Genomic DNA, 22,172 nt, shown 5'->3' on the forward strand with positions numbered 1-22,172 from the left:
TGCTGATCTTCTGGGGAAGACTGCAGCTTAGGGAAAAACACAGGTAAATTCAGATGAAACAGAGACCACCTCGGATAAAAACCTTGGGTGTGGTCGCAGCGTTACTTTCTCCTTGGAGAATTGTGTGAAAAGTGACTTGGCCATGAGGGCCTGCTACTCGCACACCCTCCTTTCCAAAGGGATGGCTATCAGAAATGTGGTTTTCTCAGACAGAACAAGAGAGGATGCAAGGGGCTTGAACAGACGGCCCATCAGAGCCACGAGAACCGTGTTTAGGTCCCACAATGGACAGGTTCTCAGACCAGAGGATGTAAGTGGACACACCCCTTTAGAAATCTCGTCACCATAGTATTAGAAAAAAACTGACTTCCCTTGAATCGGGGGATAAAATACTGATATTGCTGCCAAATGCTCTCTTGGTGAACTGAGCACAAGGCCCGATTTCTGAAGATGTAACAGGTATTCCAAGATGTACTGGATGGAGGCCACTGTCAGGTGGGTCCCACGGACCAAGGGCCACACAAAGAACCTGTTCCATTTCACTAAGTAGGTCATCCTAGTGGAGGACTTTCCACTGTTGAGTAAGACTTGTTAGACAGCCTCCAAGCACTGCTCTTCCTTTTCATTTACCCATGCAACAGCCACACCATGAGATGCAGGAGCTGACTGCAGGATGGAGGGTATGGCTCTGGTTCTAAGTGAGCAAGTTAGAATGGAGAAGAAACAATATGGGAGGTTGAACTGACAGAGCAAAAAGATCTGAGAACCAGCACTCTCTTGGCCATGTTGACATGAGGATGAGCTTGGTCTGATGCCCTAGGAGCTTTGGAATGACCAGAACAGGTGGAAAGGTGTACAGGAGAGTTGACTGCCAGCTGCAGCAGACGGTGTCAGAGAGGGAGCCCTAACTAAGGCCCACTTGAGAGCAAAACCACACTTCAGTTTTCTCTCATTGCAAACAGCTTGATCGCAGGGATGCCTTATGTTGCAAAGATGACCTGGAGAACACTCTTCGTCAGGGACCACTTGTGGCTCAGGGAAAAAACCTTGCTGAGATGGTTCGCGAGATGATTTTGCATCTCCAACAAATCAACTGCTACCCAAATGATGTCTTCTTCGATGCAGAATTGCCACAGGTTGATCACCTCCAGGCAGAATAACCTGGAATGTGCCCCCTCACACCCTCTGCTTGTTCACATAGTACATTGCGGTGGTATTGTCAGTAAGTACATGAACCACTGAGTGTCTGATGTGGTCACCAGGACATGAATTGTGGAGGGCCTGAAGTTCCAACATGTTGATATGGAGTGAGGCTTCTTGTTCCGACCACAGGCCCTGCACCCTCAACAAGTCCAGATGTGCCCCCCCAAAACCAGAAGGGAACCGTCGGTAACCACTAACTCGGTCGGAGAGGGCCAAGCTAAGGCGACTCCTTGGCACACATTGCATGGGGATTCCCACCAGAGCAAAGCATATAGGACTAGCAGAGAAAGGTGAACCAGCCTGTCCAGAGAATGGGCAGCAGGGCAATAAACCATCCTAAGCCACATCTGAAGAGGGCGAAGGCAGAACCTGATGCATTGGACCACCTGAGTGCAAGCGGACTTGTGGCCCTACAGGCTCAGATGCACACTTCAATCTTGTCTGAGAACAAGACTCGGCCATCAAAGGGCAAGTCCTTCATGGCTTGCTGGACATCCACAGTGATCCCAGAGTTTTGCAACCAGGAAGCCTGCATAATAGTTACTACCGAGGCCATTGCCCTGGCTGAGGTATCGGCAATGTCAAGAGCGGACAGTGGGAATGTTTTAGCCACCAAGCAACTTTCTACAACAAGCGCCCTGTACTCCTCACATAAGGCCTCGGGCAACTGATCCTCAAATTTAGCCATGGCTGACCAATTGAGGAAAACATACTTGGCCAGCAAAGCTTGTTGATTTTCTATCCTCGCCTGTAAGGTTAATGAGGTATATAGATGATCCTGCCCAGAAGGTCCAACAGCTTGGAGTCTCTGTCCTTGGGGGTAGACTTGAACCTACCCTGCTGGGCCCTGTTTATGGCTATTATGATCAAGGAGTTTGGGGCCAGGTGGGAATAGAGCCCCTCAAATCTCTGCATGGGAACCAAGTAGCATTTTTCCATGTGTCTGACCACCAGCAGTACCGAGACCAGTATATTCCACAGGGCTCTTCCTGACTCAAGGAGTGCATGATTGATTGGGAGGGTCATTCTCCTGGGGATGGTGGGCTGCAAAATGTCCACCAGTTTGTGCCTGTTTTCTTGGAGGAACTCTACATGGATGCCCAAGGATACGGCTACGCAGTCTAAGAGGGTCCTTGTACACCTTAAAATCCTCTGGAGAAGAAGATGAACCAGGCAGCTCAGCATCATCCTCAGCAATGAGGACTAAGGGAGGGAGGACTCAATCGCCACGTGGAGGAAGACTGCTAATGCCCAGGCTTGTGGTTGGTCCAAAGCCACCACTGTCAACCTGGTAGGTGACTTTGGCTTTGAATGGGATGAAGAACAGGATCTCCATGAACGAGGAGCATCCCATTGAGTCCAAGGCAACTGAAACGGGTAGGGCATTGGTGGCCAATAAGGGGCTGAGACAAGTACCTCCATCCTGGCCACAGGGCACACGCCAGCCCTGGGAGCCATACTGGTCCATTGGCAGCCCCCTTGAGTTAATCAGGTGACGAGTGGGAGGATGACTACTCCGACTCTGAATCAGAGCCCCGGGATCTCTGCAACATTGGCGGAGCGACGTCAAAGGGAACCAATCGGCAGTCTGATTCATCCATTGCCTAGAATGTGGCAGAAATTGGCACTCCTGACGTGGCAGTACTGAGCATGCTGATGGCACAGGTAGTGTCGGTCCAAACATAGGCACCGATTCCATGGGTGCTCCGGGGCTCAAGCACCCACAGAAAAAAAAAAAATAGTGGGTGCTCAGCTCACAGGAGCCAGAGTTTGAATGTGGAATGTGAGGAGTTCTGTGCTGCTTCAACTTCTGCTCTTGGGGAAGGGAGTTTATAAACAGAGGCAGGGTGATTAAGATAACAAAAGACTTGTCATTAAATTAAATTAAGGATCTTTAGATGACCCTGAAAGCATTATCAGGCACTCCAGTTAAAAGATAGAAAACAAAGGGCGGGAATAAATGGTACATTTTCAGAATGGAGAAAAGTAAATAGTGGTGTCCTACAAGGGCTTATATTGGGCCCAGTGCTGTTCAACATTCATAAATAATCTCCAAAAAGGGGTAAACAGTGAGGTGGTAAAGTTTGCAGATGATACAAAATTACTTAAGATCATTAAGTCCAAAGCAGACTGCAAAGAGTTACAAAGGGATCACATAAACCTGGGTGACTTGGCAACAAATGGAATTTCATCTGCCATTTTTAAATGAAAAGTAATGCACATGGCAAAACTTAATCCCAACTATACATACAAAATGATGGTGCCTAAATTAGCTGTTACCCATCGAGAGAGATCTTGGAGTCATTTGCAGTACTCTGGAAGCATTATGTTTCCAGAGTACTGCAAATTTATAAGAATCCTTGTCACCGTGCTTGTATCATCCTGAACTCATTCTCCAGCTTCAGAAGATTTAAAAAGTATCTCCAGTCATCAATGGGACAGCCGCAACTGAATAATGTAGCTGTCCTTAACGTGCATCAAGACAATACCAGGGAACTAGATGTAAATAAGATTGCTGACAGTTTCATACAGAAAGCTACAGTGAGACAATGTCTTTAAACTGGGACGTTAGTAAGACAGCTTGTAGGTGATCACAATGATTTTAATATACTGTAATTCATAACGTATGTATGTAGTTCATAATAATTTAATTATTAAAATAGTAAAGATATCAATGATAGACACATTCAATGACTAGAATATGAAAGAAGTGTATAAATATGCTGAAAAATAACCTCTCCCCAAAACTGGCAGAGTGCCCCCTTCCACTCCCCAAACAAACACACACACACACACACCCCTCTTCAAAAGCATCCACCAGCAAAAACAAAAGTCAGCGCCTATAGGTCCAAGTGCAAACAGCAGTACCAGAGTGAATGAGTGAATCGACATCAAGGGTGGTGAAAGCCGCCAATGGAGAATCTACGGAGTTGAATGCAGTAGGGCAGAAGACAGTCCTGTTGCAGAGGTCCCCTGTACCGATTCCGGTACCAGCTCCATCCTCACCATGGGGAGGGGAGCGTCTGATGCCTGCCAACAGACATGAGGGTTCAGCAGTTCGCTCCACCGGAGGGGCTATACTTGGCACAGCCCTGGGAATGTCCTGGACCAACAGGGAGGTCTGGACCAAAAGGAAGAGGAGTCTGTGGCTGCCTTATATGCTGACGACATGGACATAGTTGGTACCAGCATCTTCCTTGTCAGTACCAGACTAAATGGATACCTGGAGTTTGAACCAGAGTCGATGGTACAGGGTTTCTGCCCTTCCCACTTAATACCGGGGAAGGGTCAGAAGTACCCATGCAATTCTGTGCGCCAGAACCAGTGCCAGTCCAGTCCATGCTTTTCCGGGGGGAGGCAGAGGAGCTGCCCCACGACCTGAGACAGTCATGATTGGTCTTATGAGACCTCGTCCTCAGTGGTGACAACAGAACAGCTCCTCTGGCTCTTCGGAGAGGCGCTTGTCCCGCAATGAGAAGCGGCAATGCTCTCCAAGCCCAAGGGTGATCTTTGGCTTGAGGAGGGCCTCAGTACCGAATCAGGCTGCCTGGCCTGTACTAGTAGGTGCTGCATGAGGTGAAGGTCCTGTGCCACCTGAGTCCACTTCTTGAATGATCTACAGATTGAACAACACTCTTCAAGTTGGGCCTATGTGTGATTGAACAACACTCAAGTTGGGCCTATGTATGGAAGTAACTATTGGGGGATCACCCCTCCATACAAAGGACAATGTTTAAACCCCGGTGAGGGAATCACTGGGAACACTATCTACTGACTACTAACTAAATAAATACAGTAAACTAGGCTAAGACTAAATGTGAGACTACAACCACACAGAGCTCCGACTCCACTACAGGCAGTGAGAAGGAACTGAGGGGGCTCAGGGCGCCGCCTCATATAGCCAACGAAGTGGCCACAACCACAAGGCATTAACGTATCCTCTCTACAGGTACTGCTAAGCAAAAGCGTCTGGAATGCACATCTGCATCTACTTGAAGAGAAACTTTTAGTGCCCATTTAAAAAGCGAAACTGGACAATAAAAAAAATGCTGTTTTTGAAAAGAGCAGCATAAGGACAAGTTTCAGTGGAGTACTGCCAATATTCAATATTAATGTTCTTTACAATGTTCTTGCATGGTCTGAATACATTTCCATTAAAACTATAATATCAAATATTCCATATTTCATACCAAACAGATCAATCATTCCAATTCTATTAAAAATATATTTTAATTTCCCCAACACACCACACTATAAGAAAACATAGAACTCTAATACAATTGAATATCATCCCTTTTGAATTCTATACATTCAATACAAAGTCAACAGCAGTGTTCCCTCTAAGTTTTCCCACCCATGTGCAGAATCAATTTTGTTATGTGCACCAATATGGAGGTGATATGTGACACATCACTTCATATTGGTGCACATGAATTTTATGTGGTGGAGTGGGGCTGAGGGCTCAGGCTGGCGGTGCAGGCTCTGGGGTGGGGCAGAGGATTAGGGGGGGGTGAGGGCTCCGACTGGGGGTGCGGGCTCAGGGGTGGGGACAGGGATGAGGGGCTCAGGGCTGGGACAGAGGGGTGGGATGCGGGGATGGAGGGGGAAGATGAGGGGTTTCAGGTGCAGTGGAGCTCCGGTGGGAAGAGAGGACTCCCCCAAGCTCTCTCCCCCGCTCAGAGCAGCACCTGGGCTGAGGGGAAGAGGTGCCTCTACCCCAGCCGTGGCAGATCCGGGCCGGGCCGGGCATCTGTCCTCTGCTTCCAGCAGGTCCGAGGCTGGGCTGGGTCGGGGCCAGAGGAGGGGTGCCGCAGCAGGTCCAGGGCTTGGGGACAGGCATCTCTCCCCGCCGCAGCCCTGAGCGCCTGAGCAGTGCTTAACAGGCAGCTGCATGGCGCGCAGCATAGAGGGAATTTAGGCCACCAGCATAATAATAACATCCAAAAGCATAATTCCCAACTACAGAACAAGTCAGGGGACAAAACTGAAATGGAGTGGTGGCTAAATCAAGTGAGGTGTACCTACTGGTAAAGGATTACATGGCAATGGGGAAAAAGTGACTGGACCCTGTAATTCTTCACTGCCAGACTTTTTAAAAGTTTTAGCTTTTAAAACAAAGTATAGAAATTTGGAATGAAGTATAATATTGAGTGGTGGTTGAACTCTACTGAAACGTGCTGATGAATGTATCTGGTTTTAGGCCCTGATTCACAAAAAACTTAAGTGCTAATTGAGTTGAGGCCTTAATTTAAGTGTTTTAGTATGTTTACTTGGTACATAAAACTATAGACTAACTTAGCATATAAAGTTCATGTAAGTGTAAGAGGGGATTACTTACCTGTAACTGGAGGTTCTTCAAGATGTGTGGTTCCTATCTGCATTCCACTGCGGATTTACGTATGTGCACCACGTTTCCGGAGCCAGAGAATTTGAAAGTAGCATCCATTAGTCTGCGCATGCACCCTGGCTCACACCTCATGCCTCCGACTCAGTTGATAAAGAACAAGGCGGACTGACCACCTCTCCAGTTCCTTTTCCACCGCTAATAATAGAAGACCCGAAGCAAAGGGAAAGGAGGACTGGTAGTGGAATACAGCCACGGACCATACATTTCGAAGAATATTCAGTTACATGTAACTAACCACTTCTTCTTTGAGTGATGGCCCCTATTGTATTCCACTGTAGCTGACTGACAAGCATTACCTAAGGAAGAAGAGGGTGTGGACAGTAAGGCTGAGCAGAGATCCGCCATCCCAAAGGAGGCATCAGCAGCAACCTTCATGGAAAAGGGGGACATGGAACAAGTAGCTAAAGGCTCAAAGTGGGGGGCCTGGTCAGTACTAAAGCAATGAGATTCAGGTCCCATTGGGGCAGAATATTCTGAGTAGGCAGGAAGGTCCTTATTAAGTCTTCCCAGAATCTAATGCGAGCAGCGGCACCGGAGGCAGCAAACAGGGCGGCTAACAGGGGAGTTTGAGAGGGAGTTTGCAGGGGGAGGTAAGGGGGGAGGCAGGAGGGCACGGTGTGGTGTGTGCTCTGAGTCCACAGGCGCGGTGGGCAGGGAGCCGAGCAGGCATGAGCCAAGCAGCAGCAGCAGACAGAATGCAGATGGCTGCATGTGGAAGCTGTGGTATGTATATGGTCCTAGCAGGGGAGCCGGAACACAGGTATGTGTGTATGAAGTGTCGCCTGATAGTGTTACTGGAGGAAAAGATTAAGGGGCTAGAGATGCAGGTAGATACCCTGGTGGAGTTTAGGCGGGGGTTTGAGCAGCTGATGGAGGACAGGCAAGGAGGGGCTGAAGGAGAACGCCCTGCGGCGCAGGTAGAGGCAGAGGAGGGTGATAGGGGAATGGAAGGGGGAGAGCATGGGAGGTGGAACCATGTGACTGTCAGAAGCAGGCCAAGGAAAAGAAGGGCCAGTGAGGGGGGAATAGAACTCAGGAATAGGTTCGAGTGTTTGGATAGCGAGGTGGAGGGGCAGCAGGTGGCGGCTGAAGGTGGGAGAGTGAGGAAGAAGAGAAGAGCGGCTAGTCCGAGAGAGAGAGGGGAGGAGTTGATGGAGACAGCACCAATTCTGGGCCCCGGGAGGATTCAGGAAGGCATAAGGGGGAGCATTAGGGAAGATAGGAACAGGCTCAGGTCAGGACTAGAGGGATTAGAGACTAGATTACTAGATGGCACTGTTGCCAGGCGAAGGCAGGTGTATGTAATTGGAGACTCATTACTGAGGAGATTGGACAGGCCTGTGACCAGGGCGGACCCGGAGAACAGAAGGGTGTGCTGTCTCCCGGGCGCAAAGATACGCGATGTGGACCTGCGGTTGAAAAGGATCCTAAACGGAGCAGGTAAGAACCCCTTGATAATCCTTCATGTAGGAACGAATGACACGGCTAGGTTCTCGTTAGAGAGAATCAAGGGAGATTATGCCAGGCTGGGGAACACGCTCAAGGAGATAGAGGCTCAGATTATCTTTAGTGGGATTCTGCCCGTTCCGAGGGAAGGGCAGCAAAGGGCTGATAGGATTGTGAGAATAAATACTTGGCTAAGGGAGTGGTGCTATAAGGAGGGCTTTGGGATGTATGGCCACTGGGAGGCTTTTGGGGACAGACACCTGTTCTCGCGGGATGGGCTTCACCTGAGTAGGGAAGGAAATAGACTTCTGGGAGGGAGGCTGGCTCATCTCATCAAAAGAGCTTTAAACTAGGAAGTTTGGGGAGAAGGTTGGGAGATGCACAGTTAATCTCCACGCCAGATTCCAGTATGGAAAAGGTGAGTAAAATGAGAGGAGACATAGCCGGGGAGACGAGATTGGACATAGGAAGGATAGGGGGGACGGGCGCAAGGAGGCCCGCAACATATAGTGCTACTAATGGGAGACAGGCTAAACGACATACATTAGGTGTTTATACACCAATGCGAGAAGCCTAGGTAATAAAATGGAGGAATTGGAGCTCTTGGTCCAAGAGCTGAAACCGGATATCGTAGGAATAACAGAAACGTGGTGGAATGACGGTCACGACTGGAACACAGGTATGGAGGGGTATACGCTGTTTAGGAAAGACCGGAACAAAGGTAAAGGTGGGGGGGTGGCATTGTATGTCAACAGTGAAATAAGCTGTAAAGAAATAATAGTGGATGGATTAGATAACACAGAGTCCGTCTGGGCAATACTCACACTGGGTAATAGGACTACTAGAGCCTCTCCGGGGATAGTGCTTGGAGTGTGCTATAGACCGCCGGGATCGACCCAGGATATGGATAAGGAACTATTTAATGTGTTTAGAGAAGTAATTACTAATAGAAACTGTGTAATTATGGGGGACTTTAACTTCCCGGATATAGATTGGGGCACAAACGCTAGTAGTAATAATAGGGCTCAGATGTTCCTAGATGTGCTTGCTGATCAATTCCTTCATCAAGTGGTAGCTGAACCGACGAGGGGGGAGGCCACTTTAGATTTGATTCTGGTAAGCAGTGAGGACCTCGTTGAGGAAGTGCTAGTGGGGGACAATTTGGGCTCCAGTGATCATGAGCTAATTCGGTTTAAAATACATGGGAGGAGTAACAGAATTAAGTCAAAGACTAGGGTTTATAATTTTAAAAAGGCCAATTTTAACAAATTAAGGGGACTGGTAAGGGAAGTGGATTGGGCAAACGTATTAAGGGATCTAAAGGCAGAAGAAGCCTGGGATTACTTCAAGTTAAAGATGCATGAGCTGTCGGAGGCCTGCATTCCAAAAAAGGGAAAAAGATTACAAAGCAGGAGATTTAGACCGAGCTGGATGAGCGACCGACTCAAAGGGGTGATTAGGAAAAAACAGAAAGCGTACAAAGAGTGGAAGAGGGGAGGGATTAGTAAAGAAACTTACCTTAGTGAAGTCCGAGAATGTAGAGATAGAGTGAGAAAGGCCAAAGGCCGTGTAGAGTTGGACCTAGCGAGGGGAATTAAAAGCAATAGTAAGAGGTTTTACAGCCACATAAATAGGAAGAAAGCAAAGAAAGAAGAAGTGGGACCGCTGAAGACTATTGCCGGAGAGGAGATTAAAGACAATCTAGGCATGGCGCAATATCTCAATGAATATTTTGCATCGGTGTTTAATGAGGCCAATGAAGGTATTAGGGATACTAGCACCACTACAGAGGGGCATTCGGGATGGGGGATTACCGTATTCGAGGTAGAAACAAAACTTGATTGCCTTAATGGGGCTAAGTCGGGAGGACCGGACGATCTTCATCTGAGAATATTGAAGGAATTGGCGCGGGAAATAGCAGGCCCGTTAGCGATAATATTTAATGAATCTGTAAACTCGGGGGTGGTCCCGTTAGACTGGAGAATAGCTAATGTGGTTCCTATTTTCAAGAAAGGGAAAAAAAGTGATCCGGGTAACTACAGGCCTGTTAGTTTAACATCTGTAGTGTGCAAGGTGTTAGAGAAAATTCTGAAAGAGAAACTAGTTGAGGACCTGGAGGTTAGTGGCAATTGCGATAAATTACAACATGGTTTTACGAAGGGCAGATCGTGCCAAACGAATCTGATCTCCTTCTTTGAGAAAGTAACGGATTTATTAGATAAGGGAAATGCGGTGGACCTAATATACCTGGATTTCAGTAAAGCGTTTGATACTGTACCCCATGAGGAATTATTGGTTAAACTGAAAAACATGGGGATCGATATGAAAATCCAGAGGTGGATAAGGAATTGGTTAATGGGGAGAATGCAGCGGGTCGTATTAAAGGGTGAACTGTCAGGTTGGAGGGAGGTTACTAGTGGAGTGCCTCAAGGTTCGGTTTTGGGACCCATTTTATTTAATCTATTTATAACTGACCTCGGGACCGATTGCAGGAGTGGGCTGATAAAGTTTGCGGATGATACGAAGGTGGGAGGCGTTGTAAATTCGGAGGAGGATAGGGATATCCTGCAGGGAGACTTGAATGAGCTTGTGAATTGGAGTATCAGAAATAGGATGAAATTTAATAGTAAAAAGTGTAAGGTAATGCATTTGGGGATGACTAATAACAATTTTAGTTACAAGATGGGGACGCATTGGTTAGAAGTAACGGAAGAGGAGAAGGACCTAGGGGTCCTCGTAGACCGCAGGATGACTATGAGTCGACAATGCGACGTGGCGGTGAAAAAAGCCAATGCTGTCTTGGGATGCATTAGGCGAGGTATATCTAGTAGGGATAAGGAGGTCCTGCTCCCGTTGTACAAGGCGCTGGTGAGACCTCACTTGGAGTACTGTGTGCAGTTCTGGTCTCCCATGTTTAAAAAAGATGAACTCAAACTGGAACGGGTGCAGAGAAGGGCCACTAGGATGATCAGAGGAATGGAAAACCTGTCGTATGAAAAGAGACTAGAGGAGCTTGGGTTGTTTAGTCTGACAAAGCGAAGGCTGAGGGGGGATATGATTGCTATCTTTAAATATATTAGAGGGATTAATACAAGGGAGGGAGAAGAATTATTCCAGCTTAGTACTAATGTGGATACGAGAACGAATGGATATAAACTGGCCGTGGGGAAGTTCAGGCTTGAAATTAGACGAAGGTTTTTGACCGTCAGAGGGGTGAAATATTGGAACGGCCTTCCGAGGGAAACGGTGGGGGCGACGGACCTGTCTGGTTTTAAGATTAAGTTAGATAAATTTATGGAGTGAATGGTTTAATGGTAAAACATAGTAGTCAAGGAAAACCAAACAATGGTAGGTAAATCGTATAATGGCTGACAGGGGTCAGGCTGGTGACTCTTGCCTATATGCTCGGGGTCTGACTGATCGCCATTTTTGGGGTCGGGAAGGAATTTTCCTCCAGGGCAGATTGGCCGAGCCTCTGGAGGTTTTTCGCCTTCCTCCGCAGCATGGGGCAGGGATCTCTAGCAGGAGGGTCTCTGCCGATTGAAGTCACCTAAAACAGGATTGGGGACTTCAACAGCAGAGTCCAGGGAAGGGGTAGGGACGGTTTTATGGCCTGCAGCATGCAGGGGGTCAGACTAGATGATCATAATGGTCCCTTCTGACCTTAAAGTCTATGAGTCTATGAGTCTATGAGTAATGATTAGAGGATGTGCGATAATCAAGTAGCCTGAAGCAGGTAGATGGTATGGACTGACCACTGGTAAGTGAACTCATAAGGAGCTGATGGATAGACCTGACGTCTTCAAAGACGGGTTGTAGTCTAAGATAAGAGGTTGGGGACACGAAGGATTCGGACCTGGACCATACGACTGTGAGAAGGAAGTGGAGAGGAGGTCAGTCCACCCCACCTTTTATTGCCTAGGTTGGAGGCAAAGTGAGCCAGAGCACATGTGTGGACCGACAGACACTAATTTCAAATTATCTGGCTCTGAGTGCATGATGCACATGCGTGATCCCACCGTGGAATACAACTGGGACTACCACTCAAAGAAGAATATTGATTCAGGGGGTTAACTGGACTCCCCTGAAACAGTCCATTTTTGCATTTGGGAATAAATCCAAATTCAGATGCAGCAGACCCAAAGAGCACACCTGTTCTGAAATGCTGTTGATTACAATAATCATCATCAAAAGTTATCACATTACCATAAACTATCTTGTTACAATATTCTCTTCTCCAGAAATTAAGCTACACATTCCAGGAAAAATAAACATGTAAGCTAATATGAATGAAATTACTTACCCATCATACTTGTATATATTAACTTCAAATAAGTTATCCTTAGCATGGTTAGCATGTTCAGTTACTATGGAGAAAGACAAACACATACTTATTCACTCAAGCCTTCCTATTAAGCTAAGTTTCATAAACTTATCAAGTAATATTTCATAAGTTCCATAAACAAAAACAAATTAATGTGGCTGTCAAGCAGAAAACAAGAGACCAGGTGGGTGAGGGAATATCTTTTATTGGACCAACTTCTGTTGGTGAGAGGTCCAATAAAAGATATTCCCTCACCCACCCTGTCTCTCTAACATCCTGAGACCAACACAGCTACAACACTGCATACAAGCAGAAAACAAAACCATTACAATGTCTCTGCTTATCAAAATTTTTCATTTCAATGGATTTTATAACAAGGAAACAAATGAGAAATGCATGTACTACATAGGAGGAAAATTCTTTGTTTACAAAACAAAAAATTAAATGTAAATTTAAGTGTCACATACACGTATCTTTCACTGAGAGTCACTATCATTTAGTAATTATTTCATTAGGGTAAGAACCTATGCAGTTTTAAATGGCAAGTTTTATTTATTTATTTTAAGTGGAAAAAGTAGGATATCCTGTTTTATAAATTAAGAGCTTAAATAGCTTGGATGCATCACTACCTACAAAATGGTCACCAGTGTACTGAAATAAATGGTGCATTGCTACATCACCCTCATTTGTGAATTGCAGGGCTATAGCTACATTAGCTAGAAATCAGTTATTCCATTTCATACGCTTATTAATGCAGAAAGCAGAGTTCTAAAAAGACATTTTCTTAACCTGTAAGGAAGAGTTGCTTTAAAGAATTTCATTTTATATTTAATGAGAGATTGAAGTAGAATATTATTACTCACTAATAACATCAGTGGAGATGGAAGCTAGACTAAACAATGGAGCCACTTTTTGTTCATAGATCCTCTTCCCTTGCTGTTTTCCTCCATATGGATTAATATATACAAGCAGTTGCTTTGGTCTAGATTCTGGGGGGAGGAAGCGGGAGAGGAGAGAGAAAACAAACACCCCACATTATTAGGCACTTGAGTATAAAAAAGCCAATTTTGATAAATTTGTTTTTCAATTTTAAGTTATTACATTTAAATACATACTCTTACAAAATATTTCGTTAGTGAATAGAGGCAATTTGAATAAAAGATTTTATTAAAACTCCTTAGTGTGAGGCTTAAGTGAGTTCCTTATTATATGGAAAGAGCAGCAGAAAGTTCGTATTACTTTCAGGCAGTTCTGCAGTCACCGTGCCTTTCCACTAAATGAAATGACAATGGCATCAGAGCTACCAATAAGATACGAGCTAAAGTGGCAACTGGAAAGAGGCATATTATCTTCTCCTTGGCAAACAATAAGCATAGCAACTGTATGCATCCTGTGGGTGAGATGAATATAGAAACAGCCCTGTATAGAAGGTATCTCATAAATAGAATTCTAGAAAATAGCTGTTGTAACAGGCAATTGAATGATCCTTCACGTGATAGAGAAGTGGTAAGTATATTTTGTAAAAGCGTATTCTAAACTGCAGGAAACTGCTCTGAAGATTTGAACTCAATATAATCTAAGAATACTTATCATTACTGTCTGAAGTCTGGTTGCATGGACTTCAATTTGACCCCAGAGTCAGTGAAGTCAAGGAACCAAAAACACCTATCACAACAGGGCTATTCAACTAGACACCTTAAATGAGAATGCTTTTCACTGCTAGAGGGCCTTATCTGTGCTTTACTAACATTAATCAATTAAGATTCAAAGCATCCCTATGGAGGTATTGATTATTATCCCTATTTTAAAAAGGTAAGATTAACTAAAATAGATATTAGTAAACTGACCAAGCACTAAGTGGAAATCTGTGATTGAACTGGAAAAAGAATCTAGATCTCATGACAGACCTTCAGCCACATTGTCCCTTTCTAAAACAGTTGGTAACCTAAAGCCAGTTAGTCCAAATTTTGAGACTCAAGTTGGGATGCTTTTCACAGATTTGTATGTTTCAACAACAAAAACAGGACTGACTGAAAATGCCAAAATTTGAATCTTGGGGGGGGGGGGGGGGGGGAAGACAAACACGCAAACAAACAAAAACACATTTTTGCCAAAAAAATGTTCACAGAAAATTCCTATATTTTGTCCAGCTTCATCAATCATCATCTGCACTGGAACATGGTGAAAAGCACCAGGTTGGCTGAATTAAGTCAACTTTTGATAGGAATGCAAGATGAATACTGAACATATTACCTAGGTCTTTGCAAAGAACCAAGGCTATCCATATTATAGTACATGGTTTCATATATAGCCAAATCAGACATTGCATAAACAAGACTTTTTTCCAGCACTGACTGTATATTGCAACTCATTCACTAGTCCTTGGAATCAGTCCTGCAAACCTAACGTTCAATTCATTCTTCAGCATAACAGAATAGTCTTACAGGCTGTACCAAAGAGATATTTATGCAAACACCTTTTTACACAAAAGATATGTCCTGTATGATTATTCAGAGACAGAAAAGAGAAGAGGAAGAAATTGGATTATACTCCTTTTTCTGCATCATCATGGTCTACTAAATTTCAGACACTTACACATGAGCATACCCATTGTAACTAGTGGAGTTGCACATACATTGCTGAGGGCACAGTCTAAACACAAAGCTGCATAAATAATTTTGAGCCCAATCTGCCCTGCAGAGCCTTTATTAATGGTGATATTGCATGAGAAGAAAAGCACCCTGCATGACATTGAGAGCACAGGCTCACTGTGCAGGCTGACATTACATTTATTTGTATTTTTAAACTGAGTACATTTAATACAGAAATTATTTAGACAAACGAGAAAACCTATAGTGTCATTTTTACAAAGACACTAATAAAATTATGATTTCAACTGTGCTTGTCCTCAATCCCAGAAAAGGCACACTAGCTTCTCTCTCAGACACCTATTCCAGAAGTGAAGATTTAAAACTCTATAATTCACTCTCTTGGTCCTACCACAAAAAGGGCATTCACAAGTTAATCTTTCTCAATGTCTCTAGCATAGTACTGAATGTCATCTGATAAATTAGTATTTTATTAGAGCAGTGTCCAATGGCCCTGATCAAAATTGGGGCCCTGATTTCATGTCTTAGATGCAAAATTTCATCACTGTGTAGATGAGACAAGATAGAGGAAGATATGGTTCCTTTCCTGAAGAGCTTATCAGTATGTGTTATACCAGAGAGGAAAACTGCACCTCTTAACTCAGTAAGAAAATTTTCCAGGCAATATCAATCTCACATATTCATATGTACGCCCATAAGCCTTAAGCAAAACTATTGGGCTCAACACTAGGGTATGTAAGTGAAATTCTCTGTCCTGTGTTATACAGAAGGTCAGGCTAGATGACCCAATGATCCCTTCTGACCTCAAAATGGATGAAACCAAAGGGTTCACATATTCAAGCTTCTGAACAGTTCCTTGTAAGTACCGGAACAACATTAAAACCATTCAACAATAATTCCCTCTTATTTTTAAAGTAGTTTTAAGCAACATTAAGATTCTGAACAAATACCCAAGGGAAGCAAATTCCCAGTTAAGGTAAACACCTAGGCCTGGTCCACACTAACCCCCCACTTTGGACTAAGGGACGCAAATTCAGCTACGTTAACGTAGCTGAATTTGAAGTACCTTAGTCCCAACTTAGTCCAGATGCGGCAGGGAGGCTCCCCCGTCGATGCCGCGTACTCCTCTCGCCGAGCTGGAGTACCGGCGTCGACGGCGAGCACTTCCGGGATCGATTTATCGCATCTAGACCAGACGCGATAAATCGATCCCAGAACATCAATTGCCTGCCGCCAGACCCAGAGGTAAGTGTAGACGTACCCCTAGTCACAATAAATGCAGAATTGGAAAACTGAGTGAGGATTGTGTCTCTTTGGTCTCCTCCTTTCATAAGGAATGCATACAAAGTACTTCAAAAACAAAGCAATACTGGTATTGTAGGAACGATACAGCTAGCAACTACCAAGCACTCTGAGATAGCTGACATTGCCGTGAGAACTGTAACTTGTTTTATTGGAAGAAACATTAACAAAGTTATCAGACGTTTGTTCCCAGTGCTTAAGACTCTGGGAAGTTTACTATTACTAAATAGTTATACTGGGCTTGTAGTTAGAGGCCCATCATTCTAGGTGCTTTACGAACACATAGATCTGGTCTACACTAGGAAATTAGGTTGGTATAGCTACGCTGGTCAGGGGTGTGAAAAATCCACACCCATGAGCGATGCAATAAACTGACCTAACCCCTCCCTTTCTGCATACAGCACTAGGTCAACAGGAGAATTTTCCCATAAACCTAGCTCTGTCTCTCAGGCAAGTGGATTAGCTACACCAACGGAAAAAAACCCTCCTGTCAGCATAAGAAGTGTCTTCAGTGAAGCTGCAACACTGCAGCATTTTAAGCATAGACAAGCCCATAGTCCATGCTCCAAAGGGTTTTCAATCAAATACAAGTGATATGTGAAGGTGGGAGTGGGGGAAGAAGAGCTTAAGCAGCAGTGTGTTTTTGAATCTAATGAAGTTTCGGGAGGTGTAGGAGATACTATGGATGGAATGGCTATTTTATAGTAGCATCACCCCTGGCTAACATACAAATGTTTATGCAGTGGTCAGGGATTCCTTGTCAGCATGAATATATGCAAAAACTCACACCACTCCAAACCTTCTACCTCTCTTGAAGAAATAGGCTAGGGCACAGGTGAGAGTCCCAGGAATGACTAATGGGCAGTTCCCATTTCATGTGACCCATAGTGCTGAAGGGACAGCCCCATCTTGCAGCTGTTTCAACACTCCATACAGATATCCCTTTAGATCTCAGGACATCTGAGAAATCTGAAAGCAACACCCTCTGTTCACTCAGCAGAAAACCCCTCTCATCCATTCAAGTCACAATACTATGAAAAGTCTGCAGGCCCCATATTCTCCAGTGCTTTACACAGTCATTTACACTTGGACAAATAAATAAGAACCCTACTATTCTGATCTGTTAGGGTTTGACATTCACTTTCCATAGGTATTAATGGCTACGCTGCCTTGCACCTTGTAACAGTGTAGAATCAGATACTTGCTAGTTCAAATGCAGCACACCTCCTACCCCTCAACTGCTCTCCCTTAGGAGGGCATGAGCTAGGTTTAAGGGCTTGAGTTAGCCACTTTAATAGAAACTTAACTAAACTGCTGTAGGTGCCATGAAAATAATGTTGTGTATTTCAGTAATTTAGTCAAACAACTTACTCTGTAACTCAAGTAATTCTTTAAGTGCCTGTATCCACTGGTTACACAGTTGCTCATCAACGCACCAAAATGTTACTTCGCTGCACCGCCAGCGGTGTTTTTGTGCTCTTTTCACGTAATATACTATATATATAAAAAAACAAAAGAAAAACATTTATACATTCTATATTTATTGCAACAAGTCTGAAATTTACTTAATTGTGGGTTGAAGCCCTAGTTTTAAAGATCTGTGCAACATATTTAAAAGACAACATATTAATGGACCAAAAGACACTACTACCCCTTTCTAAAATGTTTCAATTTCTCATAATTCCAATAGGAAAACTTTGTGTGTGTGTTTGTAAGAGGAAAACAAAGTATTTTTCATGATTTAAAAACAGTAATTCCCCCCCACACACACATTTTAGCTTACAGTAACTGCTCAAATTTGAAAATTATTTTTTAAAAAATACTTCTCAGCATGCCCAGAGGAAGGGACAGTGGGTTATTACACGGTTGCTTACACAAAACACAAGAGTCATAGCATTCATATGTGCGTGAATTTCTTTTGTTTCAAAAAATTATATACCATATAAAGTTTGCAAAGTTCATGTCAGAAAAAACTCCCAGGCCTCAGTACCACCTTCTAAAATCACATCAGTTTGCAGGAAGCTGAAAGGAATAGGGTGAATCTGAAAGCCATTTTCAGTCTCTTGAGAAGCATTTGTGTGGGTGGAAGAGAACACCAAAACATTTCCATTTTTCCAGTTTGAACAATGACACTCACATCATTACAGACTATTTTCTCGCATTTAGTCCTTCTATAAAGCCTTGGACAAGTACACTGAAGTCCCCTTTCCAGGGTTAGCAGTACATAGGGTTGGCATTATATCACTAAGCAGGTTAGAGTACCACTGTACCTCACTTGATTGTACAGTTGAAGTGCTTACATAAAAGAAAGCCTTCACACTTTGTGTGAAAAAAAGATCTTTCACGAACTTTTCAGTCTGTTCATTAATAATGATCGGAGTTTTCGTGAGGACTCTTTCACAGCATCTCTTATTTGATTCTCTAGTGGAGTAATACAGAATTTATGATGCCACAATATTTACTTCGCAACAGCGAGATGTAGTAAGCAAGAGTCATGACTTCATTGTGGGACCAAAGAGAAGGAGATGAGCCGTGAAGGAAAGATTTTATTAAAACATCTTTAACAATAATAAAAAGCCAGGCTCTTGACCAATAGTTTTGTTTATAAAAAACTCTTTGTACAGCTCCTAGATTCAAGTCCCCCTTAAATTAATCTACAGATTACTACAGTTAAGCAATTACTGCAGCATTCTGAATATAGGAGTGATTTCCCTACCTGTGAAAGCATGCGGCTTTGCCATTTTTTGCCATTTTCCACTACTACATTGCTTCTCGTCAATTTCAGTTTCTTCTACAGCAATAATCTCCGAGGCGGGCACAAAACAATTTCCTGTACAAATACAATATCAATACATGAAAACTGAATGTTAATACAAACATTAAAATAGTCTCAAAACATAAGTGTAAAATGTTGTATTTCATATAAAATGTAAAGACTATGTAGGTGAATATCAGAGAAGCAGCTTTGAATAAAGCCATGCACAACTAAGGACATAAATTAGAAATACAGGGTCAACACCACTCACTCAAAATTGGCCCAGCCATGTACCCATCACACTCCCTGTACCTCCCCCAGTCATGACAGAAGGGCAAATAAATCTTCAAATAAAGTGTTTTGTAATTCTAATAGTTGCTGTTTCAATCCTATTCCTGGTACTGAAGAAAAGCTTACTGGTTCTAATTTATACATCACCCTTGCACCATGATGATCTAGTTATTTCAGAAGCCTGGCTATATTAAAAAAGTGGGAAGTATATGAAAAAAAGATTTCACTGTACCAATAATTGTTAAATTTATCTAGTCTAAAAAGAGTAGGTGTGTGTGGCAGGCCAAGCATAGCTATTTCTGTTTCTAAACAGACTCTAGAGCCTAAATATAACTTAATTTATTGAATAAATATTGCTAGCTGATTTAACCATGACTGAGGAGTATAATAATGGTCAGTTCTCTTGATAATCAAATAGAACCATTTATGTAAGGGGATTTCAAAATTTAGTTGCCTTGACCTGGCTAAACATGAAGCAATCAAGGCAAAAACAAAAGGGAGAAAAACGTATTTACGTCTACTCTGCTTTTGTTTTTAATTCTATTGTTGAACTGTATATGTTACTCGGATATTCTTCAATATTAAGGGCACTTCTGTATTATATTTACAATAACCAAAATTTTAATGGTGGCTCATTTTGCTATATCCTGGACATGTTAAAATTAAAATGAGAGATTCCAATTAGATAAAATGTAAATGAAGATTCTGGATAGGATACTCATTGGCATGTTTGCTAGGAGAAGTAACAGAAGTCATATCGCTTTATTACACATTTTCTATACGCTAAAAAGAAATGAAAAATGTCTAACCCCGTAGGTAACAATAAATTCATACAAACTTTTAAATACATATTATTGCAAGTATTTATATGGCATGAGCCTAGTATCTGGACTCATTTTACATTAGATTCAAGCTAACCCTACATCACAACCACCACCATTTTAAAGACACATCAAGAATATTTCACTAGTCGAAAATGAGAGAGGAAACTGAGCCAGCAGCACGCAGAATGCTAGTCCGACAAGTTTCACGACTCCTTCTGAATGTGGCCAGGCTTCGGCTTATGTATTCCCGGCAAGAGAAAATTCCAGAGACGTACCTGCTACTAAAAATACTCCGTCCAGCAATCCCCTTAGTTCTTAATCTTGGGAGTTTAGTTTAAGCATTCTAGAGAAAGGTAGGCAGGCAGCATGGCAGGTCAGAGAGGTATCCAAGCCCTAGGATTTGTATATAGATTTTACTGGAAACACTGACTCAACCAGAAGTTGACTAGCAGCCAGTATCAAGTGTGGTACAAACACACAGTATGTTTGTCACAGCCTAGGCCGATACCACTCTCTGGACAAACAAGATTCTGTTGTGATGGGCTCCAACTGCTGAATCCCACATGTAATTAAGCTCTTTGACTCTGGGTAGCAACTGATCACTGTTCCTAAATGTGGGTCTCAGGAAAACTCTCCAGGTGCAGACCCTGTGTGTCAGACACCCTTTTTGGGCAGTGAGATGCTACCTAGATGCTAGCACTGCTTCAGAAAAGCTGATTTGCCATGTAAAAACTCACGGAGCAGTATGTTAAACTTTGAGAGACAGCCGAGAGCATTTTCTGATACTTGGCTTTGTTAATATTACTAAAGTAACAGTAAATAGTCTAATGATAAAATATTTTTAGTAAATTGTGAATATTAAATCCTGAATTCAAAATTAGCATGTTACTTTAGATTATACTGTGACATGTATGGCATTTCCCTGCCGTACCCTTGAATACCTTCATGTATTAAGTTTATGTATTAGTGGGGGGTCAGGATTTTATGTACTCTCTCTAGGGAGAAGATGTCACAGATGTGAGACCTGGGAGTTCAAAGTCTATACTGAAAATGTATCAAAGAAATATGGACTTTTGGGACAATCAGTATTAAGTGGATTTCCTAGGGAATTCCTAGGCAGAGATTAATGCAATTTCCCCAACTCTGGTTATGTGAAATCCCAGCCTTTTGAAGATATGCCCTGCAGAGAGAGTTTTTGCCTGCTGATTACATGTTATCAGGACAAGCTCAAAGGCCTAAACTGTAAAATAAATAGCTGACCTGCACAGTCTCTGTTCTGGATCTAGAAGCCATGGGGAAAACCTAGTTGTGGGTTTTGAAGGAATTAAACCTAGGAGAGCTGTAGATTGGAGTTGGGGGGTGACCTCTGGTAAGCTTTGAAGCATGTGTGTAGGTTCCTTTAAATATGTTTTCTCTTTAATTCTTTTACCTTAAGAATAAATGTGCTTGCTCAGAAGGAACTCAGTGGTAACTTATAACTTGGGGCAATACATTGCTCATAGCCCTTGGAGGGAAAGCAAAGTACAGGCACTGGCCTTTTAGGCAGTTTGGCTTGCTGGGGATATCACAATGTCAGGCAGGGAGCCACACTGCCTTAAAATCCCTGGTCAGGAGGAAGAGAGACATCAGTCTCTCCCAAGAGAGGTAATGGCTGGGAGCTGAAGCAGGAGCCCTTTCTGGACCACAGAGGGGGAATATGAGCGTAGCTAGCTTAAAACTGTAACACATATACATTTAAATACACAAGCACCAGAAAAATGCTAGAAACACTGGCTACTATTGTGTTTCCAACCCCTTAGTTCCTTATCAACTCTTCAAAATAACGTTAGGATAATTATCTGATGTCACTGAAGTTAAGATTATTTCTTTTAGACATATTCATTTCAAGAACAAGATCTCAGCATAGAGTATGCTACTTGTTGCTTTCCTAATACACATTTTATGCCATATTGGCGAGTGACAATACTTAGGATTCTCTTTCCTTTATACGTAAAGAAAAAATCATCACTGT

The 22,172-nt window shown here is 43.2% G+C and overlaps 1 protein-coding gene across 2 annotated transcripts in view; it reads right to left on the bottom strand.

Annotated features, from left to right (window-relative positions):
* CERK (ceramide kinase) overlaps positions 1-22,172 on the bottom strand; it is a 73,545-nt gene that overhangs the window by 36,790 nt on the left and 14,583 nt on the right. For both annotated transcript variants that reach the window (XM_054019785.1, XM_054019776.1), the window contains exons 2-5: positions 19,008-19,121; positions 17,663-17,785; positions 13,244-13,369; positions 12,360-12,423 (exon numbers count right to left, since the gene is read on the bottom strand). In XM_054019785.1, the coding sequence (XP_053875760.1) occupies positions 12,360-12,423; positions 13,244-13,369; positions 17,663-17,785; positions 19,008-19,032 (338 nt within the window). In that variant the 5' untranslated portion in view covers positions 19,033-19,121. The remainder of the gene's footprint in view (positions 1-12,359; positions 12,424-13,243; positions 13,370-17,662; positions 17,786-19,007; positions 19,122-22,172) is intronic.

This window comes from Malaclemys terrapin, chromosome 1 (assembly GCF_027887155.1).
Source record: "Malaclemys terrapin pileata isolate rMalTer1 chromosome 1, rMalTer1.hap1, whole genome shotgun sequence".
In the NCBI taxonomy this organism is placed as follows: Eukaryota; Metazoa; Chordata; order Testudines; family Emydidae; genus Malaclemys; species Malaclemys terrapin.